The following is a 27,259-nucleotide window of genomic DNA, read 5'->3' as shown; positions in this document are numbered from 1 at the left end:
GTTTAATTATCCAAGTCCAAGATTTAAAAATGGAATATAAAAGTAATTTTGTTAAAATATTTGAATTATTTTATTATAGATAATTTAAAAATAATAAAAAATGAAAGATAATAAAAAAGCAAAGTGGAATGCTAAGTGGTATTAATATCAAAATTAGGTTTAATTCTTAAAATTGAGAGGTTGGGATATAATTATAAGCATTCGCCAAGATTTTTGGATTATTTTGTGGGATGTGCTTTTAGCCATATGGGTTTATTTGAAAAAGAAAAGAAAAGAAAAAGTTAAAGATGATCTTATTTGGGCCGATGAAAAGTATTGGCAATTCAATTTCAAGCCTTCTGATACCAAAACGAAGATCCACTATCGGTTCTTATATTTAACAGAGAAAAAGCTTCTACGCTCACCTAGAAAGCTAGGATTCGGAGCCAATTGCGAGGCCAGAGTCAAAAAATGCATTACTGGGTTCAAGCTTCTCCCTCTGATTTCGGTGGACCTCTTCCCCAACCTCGCAGGTCAACGCCTCAGACTTCCTTCTTTCACTTCTTAAGTGTGTGCCTATGTGCTGTTTCTTGATTCGGGTTTTTGTTTGATTTGGCAGTGGTCACACTGCTGTTGTCGTCGGAAAGTCTAAGGTGGTCGTCTTCGGTGGCCTCGTCAACAAGAAATTTTTGAGCGACATCGTTGTTTACGATATGGGTATTCCTTAACGTTCTTTTTCGGGTTTATTTCTTTTTTTTTTTCTTATATTCATGTTTTGAGTTTTTTTGTTTGTGATCGGTAACTGAGAGCTGGCCAGAAACTCGAATTCCCAATTCATTTGTAGTAATTGAAGTCGTTTTAGGGTGCTTTGATGGAGCAAGGTATAGTGGATAATTAATTAATTGAAGAAAAAAGTGGTGGCAGAATTTTAGCCGTGGATCAGTGTTAATTTGAATGATTTTCCATTTCTATTTATTTTCTTTACATTCAAACAGTATTTTGTGTCCACAAAGATAAATATTGAATCTTTCAATTTGCAATTTGTTTTTTTTTTTTTTCTCTCTTTTGGCTGAAGATAGATTGCAGAAAGCAATAGAGTTAAAAAAGGGAATTCCAAGGTATATATTAGGAATGGAACCCTACATCACACCTCATAATGCTGCCCTTTTTCCCTACTTATGCTGCATAATGACAGGTATTTCCTGTATGAGCTCCTCCATTATTCAAAAATCAAAACTTAACCTCTACTCTAAATCCAGCCCTTGTTAACTCATATATGCACAGATGCAGCACATACGAGTGCACAAAAAGAAAAAAAAGGAGAGAGTGTGGAAATTGCATTTGCTCTATGCTTGTATTGCAAAATATAATGCCATTGTTAGTAAACAAGGTGAGCCTCCTGTTAGTTATCTAGACTTCACAATACTGGCGATGTTTCCCTATGCTTTACATCATCTATTGGAATAGATCAATATCTCAGATTTATCCTTAGTTTTGAAACCACTTCAAAATAGAGAACCATGCTTACCTTTAAAAAAGGGTGGGAATTGGGAAAGCATTGTGCTTATAGCAGCATCACAAAACAGATTAGCATTGGCTTACCAAGAATAATACTATATTCTACAATTGTGGTGGTTTATTTATGTGATTTGGTAAATGATAAATTTTACAGATAAAGTTGTTCATTAAAAATGCTACCTATTTTAAAGAGAATAGGTTGTTGAAGGCTTGAAGCTTGTTTTAGAAAAGGGTAAATTACTTTTACATTCCTGAGGTACATCAAAATTAGCAAATATATCTCTCTTTTCAAAACTCAACCATTTAGTCTTTGTACTCTGACTCCATCAAATGGAGGTTCTTTCATCTAACTTTTTGTTAATTATCTTTGAAATGACTAAATACCCTAAAATATCACTGGGTTATGTTAAAATTAACTCTTTGTGTCCTTCAATTTCTCAAAAATAAATAGATTAGTCCATGTATTTTAACTATATCAAACGAAGAAATATACTGTTTTCACGGAGGTTATTCAGTTGATGGAGTGAATATATAGGGACTAAAATGTTGAGTTTTAAAAATAAAGGGCACGTGTTAATTTTGACATACTTTAGGGATGTAAAAGTAAATTTCCCTTTATAAAATTAAAAATAGTTTATGGATTTCTGAAATTAAAAATTGATCTGTTCAAAGGATGTAAACAAAATGTACAAGAGAAATAAAAGCTCATTATAGCAAGTTGACAACAGCTGTGCACTGTCTGATATGCCTGCTTTCTTGGCAGCTGTATTGCAAATGTGGTTGCAACTTAAGCCCTTCATAAAGCAAAGCTGGACAATTGTAACTTTGAATGGACATTGATGGAAAATTAAAATCATAACAGATCTGTGTTAAATGAAACTCGCTAAGTGATAGTTCTGGTATTATTGTTATACTCAAGTCACATGTGTATATTATCTTAAATCTATATATGGTTAGTTCAAGGTGTTCTAGAGGGCTAATGCAACTGAGGTAATTGTATATCTTGCATGTTAATAAAAAAGCATCATGTGCTTCTTCTGTTGTTTCAGACAACAAGCTATGGTTTCAGCCAGAGTGCAGTGGCAGTGGGTCTGATGGACAAGAGGGTCCTAGCCCACGTGCATTTCATGTTGCTGTCTCAATTGATTGCCACATGTTCATCTTTGGTGGGCGATCTGGTAGTAAAAGGTTTGTGAAAGTCTGATATATATGGAAGTGTTATTGCATATCGCAATGACATTCTTTACTGATATGATTGGATCTGCAGGATGGGTGACTTTTGGGTTCTGGATACAGGTAGGGTCTTTATCTATATTACATTTTTTTTTGTATGGTTTTCTTATCAATGATTATCCCTTCTTCTCTTTCTCTCGGACTCTTACCCTCTTTCTCCCCCTTTCTTGCCGCCCCCCTCATATTGATGTATGTTGTATCTCTTTCTGTGCATGTGTGTGGATGAACATGTTCCTAAAGTAAAATTGAATACTTGACATAGTGCTCATTCAAGTAATTTTCTTCCATAATTTTTTGTGATTAACTGAGTTTATGTTTGTCTTAGATATATGGCAATGGTCAGAGCTAACTAGTTTTGGTGACTTGCCTTCTCCAAGGGATTTTGCTGCTGCTGCATCTATTGGAAACCGGAAAATTGTTATGTGGGTATTAAGTAAACTACACTGTTAATCAACTAGCTTGACTAGGGTGTTATTAGTATGATTTAGAAGATTATAATGCAGGTATGGCGGTTGGGATGGGAAGAAGTGGTTGTCAGATGTTTACGTCTTGGACACAAGTAATATTTTTTTCGTTGCTTTTCAGCCATGTTGCCTCATGATACCCCTTTTAAATTGTGCGTTTACATTTTTTGAACAGTATCACTTGAGTGGATGGAGCTGTCAGTCACTGGAGCATTGCCGCCACCTAGATGTGGCCATACAGCAACCATGGTTGAGAAACGTTTGCTTGTGTATGGTGGCAGAGGTGAAAATCCTGAATATCCTTGCAGGACAAATTGATTTTGTTGCTGAATGATTTCTTAAGAGTCCTTAACTCCTGCTTATGGTGCCAAGTGCCAACCGCCAAGCGTTACTTGAAGACTGCAGTTCCCACATTACTTCGAAAATTGCTGACCACTTGTGTTTACAGTAGACAAACTTCCCCTATCAAATACTGATAAACATGAGTTGTTATCAAAAGGATAATATGAGGAGAACAATTAATTTCACGAATCGTGTAAATAAACACTATATAAGAGAGAGCTAACATGATATCATGGGTCATTAATAGCATTGGACCTTACTTCACTTTATGGTCATTTTAGTTTCTCTTTTCATTGTTCTTATGCTTGTGTTGTATCATATATGTAGTTGTTTAGGAAGAGAGAATTATTGCACATCATGTGATGAATAGTATTTTCATTGGATAACTTGAATGTTCTTGTTTTTCAACAAAATTGGTGATATTAACTTCACATTCTGTGATGGTTACATCATTTGTTTCAACTTTACATTGGTGTTCTCATTTGCATTTGTTTAAGCAACTTTTAACTAACGGAATCACATTCTTAACTCTGACAGGTGGTGGTGGACCGATCATGGGTGATTTGTGGGCTCTAAAGGGTGTCATCGAAGAAGGTTGGTAGTGGATCCTTTTCTGCACCCTTTCTTTGTTATATCTCTTTACCTGTTGGGTGTGCCTTGTGGATTTGGTTTGTACTTTGACCCCCCTCTCTTTCTGACCAATTAATGTCTCAATAATAATAATATTAATAATAATAATAATAATAAGGCTTTTTGGACAAAAAAGTCAAAACATTTGTATTGATTCACATTTATATCCAACCCTTTGATTTTTGATTGATAAAATCAGACTTTTTCAATTGTCACTATTTTAGCCAGATGACTAAATAGAATTTTGAAAAGTCAACAGTAAATTACAATATCTGAAGTTTTGTTGATTAATAAAATAGTCTTTAAAGTAAATATATATATTTTTATTTTAACAATGTCCTTTTTGGTCAATAACATTATTTACCCCCTCATTCCCACTTTTATACACAAAATATCATAGATTAATGAAAATTTAAAATGTAAAACAAAGCAAAACTTTATAGACTAAAGTATATAATATTTCGTTCTGTTTAATACTATTGATATGAAATAAAGTTTTCTATATATGAGTAATATGCACATAATTCCCTTACTAAAAAAGGCACATAATTTGCAATATTATTGGTATAAACATTTAATAATTTATTTTAATATATAATATGTGTATATGCTATTTTATACATTGAGAATTCATTTGTAATAAACATTTATTAAGTATAATATATTTATTATTATATATAATAAAAATAAAATATATTTACTTTCAATTTAAAATTTAAATTAATAAACTATATGCTTTATTAATAAAAACTTTAGGAACTATGTGCTTTATTAATAAAAATTTTTAGGCACTATATTGTAATTTGCAATTAATTTTTCTAGATTCAATTTAGTCTCTTGGTTATATTTGTGATAAATTGAAAAGATTTAACTTTATTATCTAAGATTTAAAATTCTGGACATGAATGTGCATTAAAGTAAATGCTTAGATTTTTTTGGTCAATAGGCTCAATAATAATAAGAGCTGTAAGAATATAGGATAATTGTTGTATAAATAGTGAGCATTGTAATTGATTTCCGTAGTGAATAATTCAATACCAGTACAGTTCCTTCTCTCTTTGATAGGGAAGAACTGAAGGAGAAACCTGGAATTTGGAAAGGGAGACTCTGATATGGACTTGTTTGCGTCTGTAACAAATTCATTTGGAAACAAAACCCATCCTCGATAGGGCTCTGATACCAATTTGTTAATAGTAGCCCTTAAATTAGGATTCTGCTGAGACAAAAGAATAGAAATTATAGAGAGAGGTAAGAATATGAGGGAGAAGATAATAGAGAGAGAAAGAAGATGGAAGAGAGGGAGAGATAGAGGTAGAAAGAGAATACTGAGAGAGAGTAATTGATTGTATTGAATTTTTGAATGCCTTTCTAATTGAAGTATTTCTCTTATTTATACACTTGACTACAATAATTGCCTCCAACAGATTCTTTGACTAATAAGCTTCTTTTCCCTCAAATTTGCTAACTTCTCAATTGTTCCTCTCTATATTTCCACTTCTTCCTTCTATATGTGACATAATGTGTTGTGTTTTGGTCGGCATACTTTAGACACAAAAAAATTGCAAGTTACATGTTCAAGGGATGCATTGTGACTTTTTTCATTCCTAAACCTTTTGCGTAAAGTGTGCTTGGAAGATATCACCAAAGTTGAAAAGAACTCCATTATTTTCTTTGCATTCAAAAGAAACAAAATCATTCAGAAGAACAACTGAAAGGCTTTGTAGTTTAGCATAGTTATTAAAGATTCTAGGCACACCTAAGGCTCAGAGGTTTGCGCCCAAACACTCTAGTCGGGCGATGATCTAAAGGTGCACCCAGGGGAGCCAAGGCTCACTCAAGCGCAAGGTGTGCCTAGGCATGCCTTGGCAATCCAGGCGCCCTATTCAGGGGTGGCTATCTTTTTCTCCTCACTCCAATCGCAGATACAACCACTCCCATGAAAGTAAGAAGAAGAAGAAGAAGAAGAAGAAGAAGAAAGAGGGAGGAGGAGCATATGTGAAGAACAGAGGAGGAGGAGGAGGAGGAGGAGGAAACATGGTATCAAAGCCTCCCCATCCGATGTTGGGCGCCCTATGAATATGTCACGCACCAGTAAAAATTCTGGGCGTGAGGGGGAGGAGGAGGCCTGGCCCAAATTTAACATGGTATCAAAGCCTCCCCATCCGATGTTGGGCGCCCTATGAAGGAGGAGGAGGAGGACTGGCCCAAATTTAACATGGTATCAAAGCCTCCCCATCCGATGTTGGGCGCCCTATGAATATGTCACGCACCAGTAAAAATTCTGGGCGTGAGGGGGAGGAGGAGGAGGCCTGGCCCAAATTTAACATGGTATCAAAGCCTCCCCATCCGATGTTGGGCGCCCTATGAATATGTCACGCACCAGTAAAAATTCTGGGCGTGAGGGGGTGTGTTGAATCCCACTTGGAGGAGGAGGAGGACTGGCCCAAATTTAACATGGTATCAAAGCCTCCCATCCGATGTTGGGCGCCCTATGAATATGTCACGCACCAGTAAAAATTATGGGCGTGAGGGGGAGGAGGAGGAAGAGGTGGCCTGACCCAAATTTAACATGGTATCAAAGCCTTCCCATCCGATGTTGGGCGCCCTATGAAGGAGGAGGAGGAGGAGGACTGGCCCAAATTTAACATGGTATCAAAGCCTCCCCATCCGATGTTGGGCGCCCTATGAATATGTCACGCACCAGTAAAAATTCTGAGCGTGAGGGGGAGGAGGAGGAGGAGGCCTGGCCCAAATTTAACATGGTATCAAAGCCTCCCCATCCGATGTTGGGCGCCCTATGAATATGTCACGCACCAGTAAAAATTCTGGGCGTGAGGGGGAGGAGGAGGAGGAGGAGGCCTGACCCAAATTTAACATGGTATCAAAGCCTCCCCATCCGATGTTGGGCGCCCTATGAATATGTCACGCACCAATAAAAATTCTGGGCGTGAGGGGGGTGTGTTGAATCGCACATCGGTTGTGAAAAGGGATAATGTGCCCCTTATATGGGTCATAGGCAATCCTCCTCCTTGAGCTAGCTTTTGGGATGAGTTAGGCTTGACCCAAATTTAACAGTTTGAAATCAGAAATAAGTGTCTGAATCCGATCCTATGAAATCACAATTTTGTTCAAAATGATGAAGTTAGCAAGAGAAATTGTGAGAGAACTCTTGCAAACATCGGAGAAGAGGGACCGGAAAGGAACCACCAGAGAAAACAGAGTCACGGGCAATAGAACGCATGGGCTGGGGCATATTACGCCTACTGTGTTCTCACGGGCTGCTGATTTAAACTCCTGTAAGGCCCAATCAAATCCAGCTCCTTTAAAAGAGCTCAAGCTACCAGATCGAGCCCTAACATTCCAGAAAACCCAACGTTTGACTTTGCCTCAATTGCAGGATAAAGGATCAACGGGGGATTAATTTACAACAGAAGTTGGGAAAAACATGAATGAAGTTAGACCCTTGTTTCGTCGTTGTGTTCTGGTTTTTTATGATGTTATATTAATTTACAACAGAAGTTGGGAAAAACATGTACAACACTTGAGGAAGGTTTTACATATCCTGTGGGAGAACTAATTTATGGCAAATAAGAAGTCTTTCCTGGGAAGATTGTAAGTTGAATATTTGGGCTATATAATCTCTTCCAAGGGAGTAGCAATTGATTCAGCCAAGATCTCCAGTGTATTGAATTGGTTGACACTAAGAAATATTAAAAGGGTGAGAGGGTTCCTAGGATTGACTAGATACTATAGACGATTCATAAAGAATTATGAAGAAATGGCACGGCCTTTGACTCAACTGCTTAAGAAGCAAACTGTGGAGGAATTCTCCCGGAATCAACAAGTTCACAAGGCTTTGAACAATTGAAAGCAACCGTAACTATGCTCCAATGTTATCAATGTCGAATTTTTAAAAAAATTTGTGTTGGAGTATGATGCATCGGGTAAGGAGCTCGAGGTTGTGTTGATGCAAGACCACAAACCAATTGCATTCTTCAACAAAGTATTGTCAGAATAAAATTTAATTAAATCAACTTTTGAGAAAGAATTGATGGCTCTAGTTCTGACAATAAGACATTGGAGACTATACTTGATTGGGAGAAAGTTCAATGTCCATATAGACCAACGCAGCTTGAGGCACCTTTTTGATCAACTCATTACCACCCCAGCTTAGCAGTAGTGATTAGCCAAGTTATTGGGGTATGAATTCCTCATTGTTTATAAACCAGGAGCAAGCAACAAGGCAGCAGATGCATTGTCCCGAAGAGAAGAAGAAATGGAGTGTCAAATTCTTACAGTGCCAGTTTGGCTTGATTTAGATAGATTAAATTCAGAGGTGCGGGAATACGAGGAGTTGTTGAAAATGCTGATGCACTCGGCAGAAGACCCAAATTCTCATCCTCATTGCCAGCCGATTCAGAACAAGTTTTTCTTTCATGGAAAATTGGTAATTTCTACTATGTCCTCCCTTATTCCAATTTTGCTAAAGGAATTCTACTGTGGTTAGAGGACATTCTGGGGCATACAGAACTTATAAAAGACTGGCTGAGAATGTTTATTGGAAGGGTATAATGAAGACGATGCAGAATTTTGTTACAGAGTGTGAGGTGTGTCAACGAAATAAATATCAAGATGCTAATCAAGTCGGGTTACTACAACCGCTTCCTCTTCCTACAGCAATTTGGGAAGACATATCCATAGACTTTATTACTGGTCTTCTAAGATCCCATGGTTCGGACTTTATACTGGTTGTGATTGATAGGTTCTCCAAATATTTGCACTTTTTGGGGCTGAGACATCCTTTTTCAACTAAAGTGGTTGGTGAGATATTTACCAAGGAAGTTGTAAAGCTACATGGAATACCCCAATCCATAGGAAGCGATTGTGATCCAATATTTTTTAGTAATTTTTGACAGGAGCTGTTCAATATGCGGGGAACTCAATTGAAAATGAGTACATCTTACCTTCTGGAAATGGATGGGCGAACAGAGGTCTTAAACTGATGCCTAGAGACTTATTTTCGCTGTTTTTCTTCAAAGCAGCGACGCTAGTGGAGCAAGTACTTACATTGGGTTGAATGCTTCTACGGTTGAACCCCTTTTGAGGTGGTGTATGGGAGACCCCTCCTTCCTTTGTTAAATTTCTGTTGGGTGAATAAGGGCGGAGGTAGTAGCCCAAGAGTTAAAAGATAGAGATAAGATTTTACACCAGTTGCAATACAATCTCAAAAGGGCTCAACAAAAAATGGTTAAAGCAGGTAACAACCGTAGGAGAGATGTGAACTTCGAAGTTGGAGAGTTGGTTTATTTGAAATATAGACCCCATAGGCATGTCTTTGTGCAATTTGGGGTGGTCCCTAAACTCGCAACACTATACTTTGGGCCATTCAAGATAATTGCAAAAATAGGAAATGTGGCTTATAAACTACAATTACCAGAAGGCGCTAGGGTTCATCCTATTTTTGACATTTCAGGATTGATGATGTGGCAGTGATGTGCTGCTGACATGAGACAGAAGAGAGATGTGAACTTCGAAGTTGGAGAGTTGGTTTATTTGAAATATAGACCCCATAGGCATGTCTTTGTGCAATTTGGGGTGGTCCCTAAACTCGCAACACTATACTTTGGGCCATTCAAGATAATTGCAAAAATAGGAAATGTGGCTTATAAACTACAATTACCAGAAGGCGCTAGGGTTCATCCTATTTTTGACATTTCAGGATTGATGATGTGGCAGTGATGTGCTGCTGACATGAGACAGAAGAGAGATGTGAACTTCGAAGTTGGAGAGTTGGTTTATTTGAAATATAGACCCCATAGGCATGTCTTTGTGCAATTTGGGGTGGTCCCTAAACTCGCAACACTATACTTTGGGCCATTCAAGATAATTGCAAAAATAGGAAATGTGGCTTATAAACTACAATTACCAGAAGGCGCTAGGGTTCATCCTATTTTTGACATTTCAGGATTGATGATGTGGCAGTGATGTGCTGCTGACATGAGACAGAGCTGGATTCATGCAAGGCGGTGCACTGTTGCTGTATGATCTTGTCCTGCTTACCCATAGATCTTCTGACCTGACCATTAATTGTTGGAGTATCAGATCATAAAATAAGAAAACCTAGTCAAAATATCAAATTGTAGTTGGGAAGAGTAAATTAAATAAACTAGGAAATAATAATAAAACCTAATACTAATTATAAACTCCCTAAATAATAATACTCTAAACTTCTTTATTCTTCAATGAACATAGTACCTAATTCTAATCTTCCTATACTGCATTATTGCCCTAGATTGACTGAATAGACGAGGGTATTAATGTAGCCAATCCAATGTAGTTCAGGATTATGTCTTAGTTTCAGCATATTAGAATTGCATTTGACTGTCAAATTTATTGGCTCCATTGTAATTTGTCGCTTGAAGTAAAGTGCATAAATTGTTTCAGCACAAGTAGGGAGCTGGGCATATATCTGTTTAATGATGTACCATTGTACAAAGAGAATACATGGAGAAAAATAAAAATAAAAAATGAAAGTTGTTATTTAACATTTTTAAATTAAAGATGAGAGTTGTTATTTAGCATTTTAACTGCATATATATGTATATATTTTCAATATTGATTTATATACCACACCCTCCAAAATGAGCACTTGACACAAAGTAGCTCCTTTGTAATCTATCAGAAATTTCTTTTTCATGCTGAAGTCTGCTATTTGGCCTTCCTGTTTATATTATCCTGTGCTGTATAATATACTTCCAAAATGATATGTTTATGCATCCTTTTGGTAGCCTATATTTATCACAGAGTTATAGAATTATAATGATCAGGTTTTTGAATCCTTTAATTTTGATGAAATAACATAGATTTGTGGTTTAAACTTCAAAATGAGGTGGAGATCCACGAGGATGAATGTTACTAGGACTAAGGTAGCCCAGTGTTATTTCATCTGGTTGATCTCTGAAAGTTGGCACTTGGCAGCCTAATATTGTACTGATGATTGTTGAGTGGGCATCATTTAATTAATTTGCCAATGCTCCAGGATCTAATATTATTTATATCTCTGCTTATGCCACTCATTTGTGTCGGTGGCCCTTTTAAAAATTTGGAAATTGTTAAGAATCCCCCTAACGTTAGTGGATGTGTTAATGAGATTTTTCTCCATGTGTGTTTGAGTGCGTTGAAGAGCTTAAAAGTACAATTGCAGTGAGTAATCCTTAAATTGGACTAAGTGGAGTTTGCATTTTCTCTTTGTTGTGGAAGGAAGAGAATGAAACACCTGGATGGACCCAATTGAAGCTTCCTGGTCAAGCTCCTTCTCCTCGATGCGGCCACACTATAACATCTGGAGGGCACTATGTAATGACATTTCTGAAACCTCAACTATTTTCTTGATACGTTCTTTCTGAGTGCTTTCTCTTTTGGCTTGGGCTACTTTCATATGCTAATGTTATATGAAAAATTCAGTGAATAGTATCATTCAAGGAGTTTTTCTATTGCTATTTGCTAACCCTAGTTAGGTTTGTGCAAAGAATGATAGCTGCTAACTTGAATGTATGTTGTAAAACCTAAATCTAACATTCTAAAGTCGAAGCATAATGTGTTATATTTTATTAATTGGCATACCATGTACCAGTAACTCAAGAGTACCACAATTTACGTAACTATGCTTCTAGACTTCAGCCTCATAAGCTATCAAGTGCTGAACGAGTTTGATCTCAGCAGAAGGAAAGAGCACCGATCCAAGTCTTTCTCTGCCTATAAAAACACAAAAAACTCAACGCCACAACAAACAAACAGCATGCACTAAGATAGCAGCCCAAAAAAAAAAAAGAACAAATCTACAATCCTCTCAAATTTTAACCCCATAGAACTGTATTACAGAAACTCAAACAAATATAAACAACCCCACCCAAGGTGGCGAAGACAACCCACACTGGGTGGAAGAAAAAGAGATCAGAGATCAGGGGAAGCCGATGAAAATGGCAAAGAAAGACTTGGCAAACCTGGGTGGAGAAGCCAAAGAGAGAGTGTTTCTCTCTAGAAAAACCTAGAGAGAGGTTGATAATAGCTTAACATGCTACCAGAATAAGGTTTTGAACATAAAATCTTTACAGAATTAGAAATTATTTATGTTCTCACGCTGCTTTTCCTTTTTTCCTTTTTTTTTTTTTTTTTTTAAATTACCAGTTGGATATACCTACTTCAACATTGATGTTAATTATGACCAACCTAGAGAAGGTGTGTGCCAAAGTACTTGGTGCTGATGTAGACTAACTAAAATATGAAAAAGGCTTGCTGACATACATTTTGAATCATTATAATAGTTATAGCCTTTTAAATTATTACAGCAACTTAAGTTTTCAAAAAGATGAAAAATTGTTCAGAAAAAAAAGGAAAGAAAAACTTTCAGTCTCTGCTGTGTTATTTGTGAATACTTTTTTGCATTTTATGTATAATATAGTCACTAGCCCCCCCCCCCCCCCCCCCAACCCAGCTCCACACACACAACACATAACAACCCTTCTTTTCCTTTTTGTAGTAAGTGGAGCTGACTACTAACGTTTTCTGTTTTCAGCTCTTGTTGTTCGGTGGACATGGGACAGGTGGCTGGTTGAGTCGTTATGACATTTATTACAATGACTGCGTTGTTTTAGACAGGGGTATGTACTTCTCAAATCTACTAGTTAAAGTGCAAATTATGTGTTTGGAGTGATGTATTTTTTTGGGTAATTTACATTATAGTTTTTGAGGTTTAGTAAAACCCACAACTTAGTCTCTACTTGTTTAATAGTAAATAATATAGTTCCTGAGTTTTTATTTTATCAACAAAATAGTTCTTCTGTTAATTTTACTGTTAGTCAACTATTAATTAAAGAAGTCAACTTAAATTAAAAGGACTAAATTGTTACAAATTATTGAAATTAAAAGGACTAAATTGTTATAAAAAATGAATTCAAAGGATTAAATTGTTATAGTTTAACGGTCAATCCTAACAGAAGGACTATTTTGTTAATGGAAAGAAACCCGATGGACTATATTGTTTATTATTAAAATGATAGGCACTAAATTGTGGGTTTTACTAAACTTCAAGACTGTTATAAATTACCTTTTTTTAATGTATGCATGTATCTATGAATTTTTTTTGTACAGTAGTGTTTGGGACCTTTCCCCATTATTCCCCCCCCCCACCCCCGCCAAAAAAAAAAAAGAGTTAAACAGTGACAAAAGAACCTAAGAGTTTGGGGGTCTGATGGGTTTCCACCATGTGTCCATGTTATCAATAAGAAGGGAATAGAATAGTTGAACGACATCAGTTTGATTTCATTCATTTAAAAAAGTTCAATCAACTTTCGTTTCATGTTAATGAAATTTCTTCTTTTCGTTTGGTTTATTGAGGAATTTTTGTCCTATTAAATATTGAATGCATTGGCTGACCTGATTTTAATTGATTGTTATTTTCTTAAAGAATATTTTTAATCAGTGGCTATAATTTTGACCTCCGAGATATAGCGCACTATTTTGAACAATTATGATACTCTTTTCTCTGGTCAATGCTTTTTTTTTTTTTCCATTTTTGTGCATCACATGGTAACAAGTCAATAATGTTTAGCAATATTGGTCCCAATATATGTATCTGAATAAATATAGGGAAAATTACTATTTGGTTCTTGTGGTATAGGAAAATTCACTAATTAGTTTCATTTTGAAAAATACATTAAAATGTTTAAGAAGTTTTAAAAAGTCTACTAATTAGTCTCTCCGTTAATTTTAGCCGTTAAGTGTTGCGGAAAAACCTATAATACCTTCAATGTGGAGAGATTAATTAGTAGACATTTTCATAAAACTTGAGGACCATAATGGGTTTTTTCATACCATAAGAACTAAATAGTAAAATATTTAATGAATAAAATTAACAAAATGACTAATTAGTAATTAATTGATCTTTTAAAACTTTAGGGATGCTTTAGTGTATTTTTTAAAACCGAGAGGCCAACTAATAATTTTCCTATACCATAAAGACTAAATAGTAAATTTTGCTTAAATTCATATGCTAGTTGCTATAAGGTTGAATGAGCTTTAGAGTTATACAATGCAATACTCACATTATAAATATGGAAATAAGTTCAAATTTGCCCTTATATTTTTCATCAGGGACCAAATAAGTCCAATTTTAATTTTTTTGCCATATAAACCCATATCTTTACATTAAGGGCCAAATAAGTCCAAACATATTAAAATATTAATTGTTCTCATAATAAAATATTATTTCTATAATTGTTAACAGTAAAATACATTATTTTTAGAATTTCTTTAATTCTCTAGAGAAATAACATTTAACATTTAAAAAGTATAGTAATTATAATATATTTTAGTATGTTAGGACTTGTTGGCCCTTAATGCAAAGTTGTGGTTTATTAGGCCAAAAAATAAAAATTAGACTTATTTAGCCCTCTATGATAAGTATAGGACAGATTTGGACTTATTTCCTTGAGAATATTAGAGAAACCAAATGATCAAATGCTTGCTTCTCAATTTAAATAAACAAAGCTTGTTTCTATAAGCCTTGATGTGGTCTTCCTGCAATAAGACTTAGGAAGCTGCAAGTGCTGGTTTCTTCTTTCTACCAAAATTGCATTTTAGATTTGGAGACTATTTAAATAAGCAACAACAACAACAAAAAAAAACTAGAAAGAAAAAAAGGAAAAACTGTTGACTAATCAAGGGGATTTTTCTTGAATGGATTAGTTCATTTTGTTAACCATCCATAGACCAAGCCTAATGAGTGGATGAGAAACATTTATCCTACTGCTACTGTTACTTAACAACAATACATTTGTTAAACTGCTAGATTAATGATTATTCTGCAACACAATATTATCTTAACCAACTTCCCATTTTTTTTTCTCTCATTTGCTTTTCATATTCTAACGATAGGTTTAATTTTTAAGTGTCTGCACAGTGGAAACGGTTACCTACTAGTGGTGATCCTCCTTCTGCTCGAGCATACCACACAATGACATGTATTGGTTCACGTTATCTATTATTTGGCGGTTTTGATGGGAAGTTGACATTTGGTGATCTGTGGTGGTTGGTTCCGGAAGGTACTATATTTTCTTTTCTGTATAATCTGTATTCTGCAGTCATCTATGTACTTCTCTCTTTTGTTTTTATTTTTTTAATGCATTGGAAACTTGTATAACTAAATTGGCTGCACAATAAGGTTTATCTCCTCTTCTCATTCTCATAAAACCCCATACTCCCCCTGGTGGGATTCAAACCTGAGAACTCCTGATGGAGATCCCAAGTCTTTACTGATGTGCTCTTGTGGCATACTTATCTACTTCTGGTTGCTGCCTTGTCCTTCTTGGATGTACTCTGGGATGAGGTAATGAATTATCTTGTAAACATGGATCATTCTTGTGAAAATCATCTTTATATAATTGTTGACTTATTTGTTGATTCTAGTTGATTCTAGGGATATGATTTGATTTGATCAGGATCTTTAATTATCTTTGTAATTATTATTTGATTATTTGCTTCTTGTATATGTATAATTTTTTATGTATAAATGGTTATGTAAACCAATTGTAAAGATCAAGAGTGAAATACAATAATACTCTAAACTTCCAATAATACTCTAAACTTCCACAAAATTCTTCATGGTATCAGAGCGTTTTCTTGATTTTAGGATTTAAATTCAATTTTTTCTTCTTTAGGGTTTCAAAACCCTAGATTTACCTTTTTAGTACTAACCCATCTAGGAGCCTTTCTACCTCTCACCGTCGGCACAGGGGAATCGCTGGACCGATGCTGGCCCGACCGCCATCTCCGACGTTGGAAAAGCCACGCGTGAGGCTCACAAGCCTTCCCTTCCCGGCGCGTGATACATCGCCTGACGCTGCTTCGCCGCTCCGATGACACTGGCGACAATTCCGACCGCCTTTTCGGCCTCCCCGTGCCTCTATCCAGTCTCTTGGTGATTCGGTTGGGCTCTCTTGTGTGTACAACTTTGGGTAACCCCTATTCTTTCACAGTTCATTTGTCTTTACCATGGGAGAAGGTAAATGGGTCTCGATGGCAGAAGGTAAATGGGTCTCAATTCCTAACTTTGATAATCCTTCCTTGCAAATTAGTCCCATAAAACTTGATGGAATCAATTATCTTGCTTGGTCAAGGTCTTATTTGTTGTTTGTTGTTTATGAAGACTAGGGAGTGATCCAGATTTTCCTCAATGGAACTCGGATAATTGTCTTGTTATGACATGGTTACTTAACTCTATGCAACCTCATATCTCTTAAGTCCTATTTGTTAATTGATACTGTTGCAAAAATATGGAAGGCCTTGTCTTTATTCCAAGATTGGGAATGATGCTCAAATTTATGGTGTTCAGAATAAGATCCATGGTACTAAGTAAGGAGAAATGATTATCTCTCAATTTTATTCTGAGTTGTGGCTTATGGCAGGAACTTGATTTCTATCAAGACTTTCAGACAGATTGCACTAGAGATGCAGTCAAATTTCGTAGAATGATCGAAAAGGATCGGGTCTATGATTTTCTTGTAGGGTTGAATAACGAATATGATTCAATTCGAATCCAAGTGTTGGGAAGAAATCCTTTCCCTTCTCTAGAAGAGGCCCACACTCATGTTTAACAAGAGAAAAGTCGTCGACATGCTATGCTCTATACTACACCGGTTGAAAAGGCTGGGTTGACTACTAGTTTGAGCACACCGTAGCCTTTTAATTCTGAGAAAGATCACCTACACAGTGACTATTGTGAGAAATCGAGGCATACCAAGGAGACTTGTTGGATGTTACATGGTCGTCCCACTAGAGGCCATGGAGGGAAACAAGGTACCTCCAGAACTCACACAAATTTAGTAGAAGCTGTGGAGGAGCCCTTTAAGGAGACAACAACGATTAAGTTCCTTTCCCCTAATGAAATTCAAAGTCTCAAGCTCCTCCTGTCTCATATTGACACTTCTTCATCCTCTGGTGCCACATTTAACTTTGTAAAGTTAGGTACTGCTTCCTCTCTTGATAATTCATGGATTATTGATTATGGTGTGAATAGACATATGGCAAACTCTTCTAAAGGATTTCTTAATTATTTTCCTTCTCTGACCAAAGATAATATCAGAATTGCTGATGGCTTTTTTACTTCTATATCCGGAATAGGTTCTGTTATTTGCACACCCAATATTAAATTATCATCTGCCCTTCGTGTTTCCTCCTTTCCTGTCAACCTTTTATCTGTCACTGCTATTACCAATGCTCTTAATTGTAAAATTGAATTCTTTCCTGATTATTGTGTTATTGAGAATTTTCGCACAGAGAAGAGGATTGGTAATGGAAGGCTGCATGTTGGAAGGCGATTTAGGTTCTCTGATATTTCAAGCTTGTTTTGGAGAAAAAAATGATGTTAAGCAGGAAATAATACAATGACACAGACACTTAGAGCATCTATCATTTTTTGTCTTAGAAAAATTTTATCCTAATTTATTTGCTAGAACTCAGTTTGGTTCTCTATTTTGTGATGCGTGTGAGTATGCTAAGCAAACTAGAATCTCCTATCCTTTGAGTCATAATAAAAAGTCAAATTCCTTGACTATTTATTATGATGTTTGGGGGTTTACTCAAACTATTTCCTTATCTGGTAATCGATGATTTGCCACCTTTATTGATTGTTACACTCGAATGACTTGGGTCTATTTGATTAAAGTTAAAAGTGATGTCTTTTCTTATTTTCAATCTTTTCATAAGATGATTTGTACTTAATTTGATACTAAGGTGAAAATTTTGAGAACATAATGGAAGAGAATACATGGATAGTAGTTTTTTTTGCTTATTTGGAGAATAATGGGATAGTACACTAGACTAGTTGTCTTTATACTACTGCTCAAAATGGTGTTGCTGAAAGGAAAAATAGGCATCTATTGGAGGTAGCTCGATCTCTTATGTTCACCGTGAATCTACCCAAAGCATATTGGGGAGATGCAGTCCTTGTATCTGTTTATCTTATCAATAGAATGCCCCTCAAGGCCCTTGACTTTATGAGTCATTTGGAGGTTCTACAAGGGAAGAATTCATATATTATTTCACCAAAAGTATTTGGGTGTGTTTGCTTTGTTCATACTAGGATGGCAGGGAAGTTAGACCCCAAGGCCCTTAAATGTGTGTTTGTTGGGTATTCTCCAACACAGAAGGGATATAGGTGTTATCACCCTCTATCTAGGAAATATGTTGTTAGTATGGATGTTACCTTCCAAAAAACTGAACCTTACTTCAGTACCACCCATTCACATTTTTAGGGGGAGAATAATGGGCAAGAAGAGGTGATCCTGAATTTTGTGATTCTGAATGATATGGTTCAACCAGAGAGTTTGAGTCCTAGTAGATAGGGAGAGATGCCCAACCAGGGGGAGAGAATTGGACGTTTGGACAAGCTAGATTTGAGGAGGTATTTGAGGAGAGACAAAGCACAAGAAGCCATTATGTAGTGTACTCAGAGTCAATAATCTTCTTCTGGTGAGTTACTCACGACTCTTGAATGCTCTAATGACTTAGATAAACCTTTTGCACAAATAAAAGGGGTCAGATCTTGTACTAAACGTCCTATTTCTAACTTTGTTTCTTATGAATCCTTGTCTCCCTTCTATAGAGCCTTTGCCTTGTCTATTTCCTCTGTATCTATTTCACAAGATTGAAAAGAAGCTTTTGCAGATCCTAAATGAAAGGGAGCAATAATTGAAGAGATGAAAGTATTGGTTAAAAATGAGACCTGGAAGCTTGTCACTCTCCCATCTGGGAAGAAACTCGTTGGCTGTAAGTGGGTGTTCACAGTGAAACACAAAGCTGATGGTACAATTGAACGGTTTAAAGCTAGATTGGTTGCTAAAGGATTCACCCAAAACTATGGAGTGGATTATCAAGAGACATTTGCCCCAGTTACAAAAATGAACTCAATCATAGTCCTATTATCTTGCGCAGCCAACTTGGACTGGGACTTGCAACTGTTTAATGTGAAGAATGCTTTCCTCCATGGAGATTTAGAGGAAGAAGTGTTCATGGAAATCCCTCCTGGGTTCGCTGATGAGAAGATACAAGGAATAGGTTAAAAAAGGTTTTGTATGGGCTAAAATAATCTCTCAGAGCGTGGTTTGACAGGTTTAGCAGAGTCATGATGTCCTTTGGTTACCAAGGGAGCAATGCTGATCACACTCTGTTTATCGAACATCACAAAGGTAAGATCACCCTACTTATTGTGTATGTTGATGATATAGTAATGACAGTTGATGACAAAGAAGAAATGACTCAATTGAAAATGTTGTTGACTCAAGAATTTGAAATCAAAGATCTAGAAAAACTACAATATTTCCTAGGTATTGAGGTTGCTAGATCAAAAAAAGGAATCTTCATCTCCCAGAGAAAGCACATTCTAGATTTTTTGGAAGAATGCTAAACTAGTATGTTAGGGTATAAACCAGCAGAATCTCCCATTGAAAGTAATCACAAGCTGGAAGCAGGAACTGGTGAGTCCGTGGATATTGGAAGATACCAGAGATTGGTAGAAAGGTTGATTTATCTCTCACACACTCGAATGGATATAGCCTGTGTTGTTAGCTTAGTCAGCCAATTCATGCATGACCCTCTCGAGACTCATATGCATGCTATATTTCACATCTTGAGATATCTAAAATTTGTGTCAGGAAAATAGCTTCTTTACTCTAAACATGGTCACTTTCGAGTTGAAACTTTTACAGATGCAAATTGGGCAGGATTTCTCGAAGATAAGAGATCCACCTTTGGTTACTGCACAGTTGTGGGAGGGAATCTTGTCACCTGGAGGGGTAAAAAACAAAGTGTTGTTGCTCGGTTAAGTGTTAAAGCAGAATACAGAGCAATGACCCAAGGTGTGTGTGAACTTTTATGGTTGTAGAAGTTATTGGAGGAGTTGAGATTGCCCGAAAGGGATAAAATAACTTTGTATTGTGACAACAAAGTTGCTATCAGTATAGCAACATGATCAGACGAATCACATTAAGATTGATCGGCACTTCATTAAAGAAAAATTAACAGACGGTGTCTTGAACTGAGTTCACGTGACTTCTACTGAGCAACCTGTGGATGTGTTTGCTAAAAGGCTCAACAATAAGATTTACCATAATCTGATTTGCAAGTTGGGCATTTGCGACATCTTTGCACCAACTTGAGGGGAAATATTGATTTATTTGCTGATTCTAGCTGATTTTAGGGATATGATTTGATTAGTATTCTTAATTATTTATGTAATTACTATTTGATTATTTGTTTCCTATTTAGATATAATTCTTTTTGTATAAATGGTCTTGTAAACCAATTGTAAAGATCAAGAGTGAAATACAAGAATATTTTAAACTTCCCCAAAATTCTTCAATAACTTAACATGTGTGGAAGAATTGCATTGTGTTGTTACAGCTGAAAGGTAAAAGTACTATGTAGTTATCTGCATTCTACCCATCTATCTATAATATATGTGTGTGCGCGCGTATGTAAGTGGGGAGGAGGGGGAGGGGAATAATAGTATTGCCAAAATATCTAATTTAGCATTATGATAATAAAGGGCTACATTTAATTGACTACTAAAATTAGTTTATTTAAAAAATGATATTTGTATTTATATTCTACTTTATTAAGTTTTCTATTTTAATTCAATAATTTTTATAAAAAAAATAAATAAATCATTATTAACAACTGAAATTTACTTGTTTAAAAAAAAAGTTAACAATTATTACACTATATCAATATTGTTATTTTAAAGGCGCATATATTAACACCTATTCTTAAACTATCAAGGTATGTGGCATTTTTTTTTATTATGACGTTGAAGAACTGACTTGGTTAGCTATTAAAATTCATTAATTATTATATATTTTAAATCTTATTCTAAATGAAATATTTTTCGATTTATTTGAACAATTAATTTGAATTTAAATTGTCGGAAAAATTTAAATTCATTTAAAGTAGGAGTTGTTTACTCTACATCCAGCTTGAACTTTGATGTTATTGATAAAATAAGAGTAACATCAATGCTTCCTTGAATAAAATTTATAAATTAAAATAAGAAGCATTTTAGGCCATAGAAAGCTAGCACTTAGAATTATCAAAGTATTTTTGCTTTTTGTTGTTGTTGTTGTTATTATTATTATTGTTAACTTTTAATAATTGTAAAAGGATGGTTAATGGTTATTATACATTATAATTCTATAAAATTTTATTTTGAATTATATTAAAAAATTAGTTAAACAGGAGTATAAATAGGGTTCAATTGTAAGAAATTATTTTTGGATTAATTTTAATTTTAGTATATCATTTTATTATAAATAAAATTATAGAATACTAGCAACAAAATCATATATAAAACTTGTTCATTATAACTATAACAAATTATGCATGATTATGCTAAAGTTAACAATAGAATATCATTTGAAAAGATAAATGGAAGGAAAAGAGCTCATTAGAAAATTTGATTTAAATTTAAGAATATTTTATTGTATTTATACTTTACATTTTTTAGTAAATTGAAAGTCAAATTTGATAAGCTATTATTATAACATAAATAAATATATAATTCAATACATTAAAATTAAATTAGTAAACAACAATTGAAGAATCAAATAGTCTTGCTTAGCATAAGTTAATAACAATTGAAGAATCAAATAGTCTTGCTTAGCATAAGTTAATAACAATTGAAGAATCAAATAGTCTTGCTTAGCGTAGGTTTCTTATTCTAGGGAAAATATTTTCTTTCATACATTTATGTTTACACTTAACATAATTGTTTTAATTTTTAAGGATGAGAATTTTATTTCCTTATTGACATGAACATTACCATATCGATGTGGGAGATTATGACATTCAAATCGCTTGAAATTTTAATGTGCAAACATTAGGATAATTTTATGAATGGTGTAAGAGAATGATTGAACCTAAACTACATAAATTTTAGAAGGCCAACCTCACCTTTTCACCAAAAGTCATTTTATTCCCTCTACTCTATCTTTATCCCATTTATCCCTTTAACTTTCAAATTGTGGAATAGCTTTCTCCCTACATTTGGAGCTTAATATTCACCCGCTCCCATATCATAATAGATTACATTATTCCATAATTAAAAATTGAAGAGTTGATGTGCATTCGCTCTTAGGTACAGACATCAATTTATTCTGATAATTGAAGGGTAAATAGAACGAAAATGAAGTTGGGAGAATAAAATAACTTTTTGTGAAAAACTAATGGGGCAAATAATTTATTCAACCATATTAATTTTTTTTAAAGTTGAGGGTTTCAAAATATATGTAATATAACTTTGTTCAAGACTAACAAATTAAATGTATAAAAAAGTACAAATTAATTTCAATTTGTGTAATATACAGTTATAATAATTTGGGAGTATGACAATGAACCACTAATTTAATTGGCTATTGAAGATCAATATGTTATGGTCATATTAAAATTTAATATATAAAAGAATTAAATCAAGAATACAAATAGCGTGCTATGCACATTATAAAAATAAACTAGTAACCATTAATTATATAAAGATACTAAAGGAGTATGTTGAATAGTGGCAGACGAAATGTTGGAGACTTGGAGTATGTTAAATAACGGCAGAAGAAATGTTATGTTTACTTAACCTTTGGATATCAAGTGTCTTCTTCTTTTGAATAACCTTGTTGTCGTAGGAGTGAATCCTAGGATAACAGTTAAAGTGCTTCATTGTAACCTTGAAACCATACACAACAATGTAAGGACATAGGGGTATGCGTCTGTGCATCTAATCTCTGGTGTGATGTCGGAGGCGTCATTTACTGTTACACCTTTTAATATGCTATTGAACTTGTCAAGAAAATACTTGATCTAAAAGCTTAAGCTTGTAGGTGAACTCTCCAATAATAGCTTAATCCCGCATGCGTTCACTGGGCTTGAAACGTGAACAAAGTACAGGCCATTTTAACTTATGGTAAAATGGTCAATTATTAAATTAGGGCAACCTGGACTTGAACTCTAGACCTTCTAGTTTGAGAAATTCTGATACTGTGTTAAGAAACTACTAAACCTAAGAGCTTAATCCTATAGGTGAGGGTTCAAAGAATATCTTTATATCTCTAACAAAACCGAAGAACCACCAAGAAAATCTAGGTTGTTCATAGTATTCGCATAAGAAACCAGTTTGCCTCATTTCTTCTTTTGCAAGGTGCCAAGTTAGATTTTTCACTTGGTCATTCACATGCTGTGTAATATATTTCCACTTTTTGCTAATTTTCAAGGGGACCCTATTGCAAAGCGGTTGGCTGCATCTCCGCAAAAAATTCTGCCTGAAAATAAGCATTTGAGCAAGGACAAACATGGTGTTCAATCTGCACACAAGGTATCAAGGCAACTCTCACAGTAGTCTCAAAACGTATTCTTAGTAAGCCAATTGGTTGAGGAACTTGTTACCATCTCCCTCTACTTTTTTAGTACTGACATTTCTCATTGTTTTGGAAAACCAACATATTTGCATGAAACCATTTTGTCAAAACTATGGTGCATGTTCTCAATTTCCTTGATTAAATTATAAGCTTTCTTTTAGGTGGGAATATGCACATTTGATACAATGATTAACCTTTCAACATTCATTATGTTTAAAATTACCCATGCAACACACATGCAGAGACGGGAAATCAGAGATGGAGAGAAAAATACAAATCAAGGGATTTAAAATGGTTTGGCAATTTGCCTGTCCCTAGAGAGCCGCACATGATTCCACTATGAAGAAGAAGATTATAAGTGCTTGTTTTTACAGATGCTAGTTTTGCTTTTATAAGCTGGGAAGAAAACTCATAATTACAATAACCTCCATAATAAGAAATATTATAAAGAACCAAGCTAATTATTCAGGAAATAAATTCAGAACAGAACAGAAGGCAAATGGAAAGAGGCTCTTTATTTAATTTTTCTTCAGAACAGAAGAACAAGAATGAAAATACCCAATACAGCAAAGAGAAACCTATCCAACTGATTATCTTTCAGCCTCCAAGCTATAATAGCTGGAATTCCATTCCCTTTCCTCTATAGCTAATTCTCTGTTACTCCCCTCACATCCAGCTGCAAAAGTCTCTCCTTGAATTAGCTGGCTAGCTTCCTTAGAACCTTCCGGCATTTTCTTGTCTTCTAGAATAAGTGATCCAGGTCCTTTTCCCCCTTCCACTCGGTTCCAGCTGCTGCCCATCTATATATCACAGCCCTCAAATTGCTTGGAGCTTTTAGATTGAATTGAAGGACTTTATTTGAAATATGAGCCACAAACTCTGCTGAATCAGTTTGCTGGGATCAAAATGCAAGATTATGAACTTCAATGAAAGTTTCCTCAAGTGATTGTACTTGTTATTTTAGTTAAATATGTTTGTTTTGAAGTTTGAAGTTGAGGGTGCATACAGTTTAGAATTTTGAGTTGGATAATATTGAACAATCCTTATGCAGATTTCAATTTTTTTTTTTTCTTTTTGTGGTTATTGTTACTGTGTACATAACACTGCAGTTTACCTTTTTTCCCAAAGAAAATATCTGAACAACAACCTCTTTTCCAGGAAAGCCAAAGGGAAGAATATGCTATCTCAGAATTACAAAGGAGATTAGAAGTTTCAGTTTCACTCTCGAGTTCTGGGCTCCAAATTGTAGATGAGTTGGAAGATGGAGAACTTCTTGAACTTGCATCAGGATTTATGGGAGATAAAGTTTCTAACAATGAACAGGTTTTGCATATCCATCCAAATATGTTTTAATGCATATGTTATGTATATTTCACTGACAATATTTTGTTTGGTGAAATAATAAAAATTAAAAAGAAAATTCAGGCACTTCGTGATCACTGGAGGAAGTCTACACCCAGGTCTATACCTCTAAAGGAGCTTGGACCCTTGCTTTGTGACTATCAACGACTGATTACTCGTCATTATTTGTAAGGAAATAATTACTTGTCATCTCTTGTTGCAGTTCATTAATACCAAAAAGTAGAAATCATTGTTTCTTGATTAGAATTACAACCAACTTAATTTTCTGTTGCCAGCTGCTGACAGCTACAGATTATGTTTGGCTGTATTGTGCTCAGTCTTGTGGTTGCAACAATTGGTTGCAATGGCCTTTTTGTTTTACCTTATTTGGTCCTTGTTCAGTTTGTCTTATAGGGTTAGAGACATAAATTATAATGTTCTGTTCAAATTGTGCATCTCTTATTGACCATGTTGGAAGTCCGATATCGTTGAAACAAAGAAAAGTCAAAATGACTTGGGCCATTTGGACAAGAAGCTGGAGTCTAGTGACTCAAGCTCACTAACAGAACCTAAGTCCAGACACCTCAAGGCCCAATTAGAAAATTCAAGATGGTATTAGAGTGATAAGGCTTAATAGCCACTTAGTTCTTGTGACCTAATGCAAGCGAGTCTGTTTGGGAGTTGTAAAGAAGCATCGCAGGACGGAAGGAAAAAAGAAATTTAGAGGCTAGACCCATACCATTGTGGAAAGGATCAGGCATGGATGGTTCTAGAGATTAGATCCAGGCCCATGTAGGGGAAGTGACAACTGATCCTCAATGGGTAAAGCCAACTGCGCTCAAGGGGGGATTGTTGAAAGTCCTACTTTGGTTGCAAATGAAAAAAATGAGGCCTTGAATGGAGGCTAAACAAAGTAAAAAATGACTGAAGCCCACTATTAGGTCCCAAGTCCATACTCCTCAGGGCCCAGTCCAGAAAATCCTATATGGTATTAGATTAGGCCTAACAGCTGTAGAGATATTGGGACTCTATGTCAAGCTAGGCCGTTAGGTAGCTATGGATAAGCATGGATGGACTACATAAAAACTAAAAAAGAATGTATGCATGGTTGGGTGATAGGGATTAGATCATTAGATTCAGACCCACGTAAAGCAAGTGACAATTAGGCCTCAGCAGGCCAAGCCTAGTTGCACTTGAGGGGGAGTAATGAAAGTCCCACATTGGTGGGAACAAAAAAAGGGAGGCGTTAGATATGGTATCCTGGTAAAGTCAAAATGACTTGGGTCTTTTTGACAAGAAGCTGAAGCCCAATGACTTGAGCCCACTAGCAGAGGCCAAGTCTACACTCCTCAGGTTCCAATCCAGGAAATCCAACATTTTTCCCCTGTTGAGTTTTTCATTCTGAGATGTGCCGGTCAAATTAATTGTCATTACTATTATTATTTTGATTATCATCGTTATAGTCATTTGTGGTTATATGGTGGTTCTGTCCTACAGAGCAAAAGGTGGAGCTGATTTACATTCAATGGAGTCTGGTTTTCCTGGGAAATATGCTCATCGATTTTATCATATTAAAAATGCTTCGCAGGTATGTGCCTGGGTGCAATCCAACTCCTTTTTAGTTGTTGCAGATGATAGTCAAATTTTCATTGCTACTGTCATATTTTTTTTAGCTAAACAACTGAATCTTCTTGCAGTAACTTCTACAGCAGAAAATAAAAGTTACTTACCGCCTTACTTTGGTTCTGCACCTTGGGAGAAACAGCGTGGCTATGAATAAACTATTGTATTATTATGAGAAACGTGCTGGATAAAAAATTTTACCAAAACAATTAAAATGCTAATCTTTCTGATAATTTGAACTGCAGAATCGAAAAATTGAGAACCCTTTAGATAGATAGCTTGATTGAACCATCAAAACTAGATGGGACATTGTCATTTGTCATTATGAGCTTGTCATCTTCATCCTTGGCGTTCTTTCAGCTTTCCTTCTTAGGTATCTGCATTTTCATCTGGTTCTCATATACACTCCTTGTTCTTGGATTTTAGCTTCGAATGGATGACATTCCAAACCTGCTGGCAGAGTACAAGCAGCTTTCATCAGACTGAAGAACAATTTGACAATCTCCATTTTAACGAAAAAAAAAGAAAAGAAAGAAAGTTGCTGTATGGGTTTGCATCTCATTCCAATCTGGCTTAAAGCTCTCAACTGTTCAGAAACTCTTCTGTAAACTGATCTTGATGATATATGCTTTGTAATTTTTACATGTGCTATTTAAAATCTCTGGCTTTTGTTAA

At 35.3% G+C, this 27,259-nt stretch overlaps 1 protein-coding gene across 3 annotated transcripts; it reads left to right on the top strand.

The window, feature by feature from the left end:
- The first annotated feature begins 221 nt into the window (after positions 1 to 221).
- On the top strand, positions 222 to 27,259 carry LOC110619277 (protein GLUTELIN PRECURSOR ACCUMULATION 3). 3 transcript variants are annotated; one of them, XM_043958603.1, is made up of 17 exons: positions 222 to 512; positions 599 to 696; positions 1,055 to 1,174; positions 2,547 to 2,685; positions 2,765 to 2,793; positions 3,056 to 3,152; positions 3,234 to 3,289; positions 3,370 to 3,477; positions 4,074 to 4,130; positions 11,431 to 11,522; positions 12,742 to 12,826; positions 15,116 to 15,268; positions 23,477 to 23,577; positions 24,779 to 24,943; positions 25,037 to 25,149; positions 26,459 to 26,549; positions 27,011 to 27,259. In XM_043958603.1, the coding sequence occupies exons 1-17, from the start codon at positions 451 to 453 to the stop codon at positions 27,068 to 27,070; spliced, it is 1,626 nt and encodes a 541-aa protein (XP_043814538.1). In that variant the 5' UTR covers positions 222 to 450; the 3' UTR covers positions 27,071 to 27,259. The 3 variants fall into 3 exon arrangements, with proteins under 3 accessions (XP_043814538.1, XP_043814539.1, XP_043814540.1); XM_043958604.1 differs by lacking the exon at positions 1,055 to 1,174 and having other exon boundaries at positions 226 to 512; XM_043958605.1 differs by lacking the exon at positions 222 to 512 and having other exon boundaries at positions 1,059 to 1,174.

The sequence above is a fragment of the Manihot esculenta genome, chromosome 7 (genome assembly GCF_001659605.2).
Source record: "Manihot esculenta cultivar AM560-2 chromosome 7, M.esculenta_v8, whole genome shotgun sequence".
Classification (NCBI taxonomy): domain Eukaryota; kingdom Viridiplantae; phylum Streptophyta; class Magnoliopsida; order Malpighiales; family Euphorbiaceae; genus Manihot; species Manihot esculenta.
This window is presented reverse-complemented; position numbering and strand designations above follow the sequence as displayed.

Excerpts from the sequence above, each read along its gene's own strand:
- LOC110619277 (XM_043958603.1), top strand. The coding sequence starts at position 451 with ATGCATTACTGGGTTCAAGCTTCTCCCTCTGATTTCGGTGGACCTCTT. Across the intron at positions 3,290-3,369 it reads TGTTTACGTCTTGGACACAA|TATCACTTGAGTGGATGGAG; the intron begins GTAATATTTTTT and ends TTTTTTGAACAG. Across the intron at positions 24,944-25,036 it reads AAGTTTCTAACAATGAACAG|AAAATTCAGGCACTTCGTGA; the intron begins GTTTTGCATATC and ends AAAATTAAAAAG.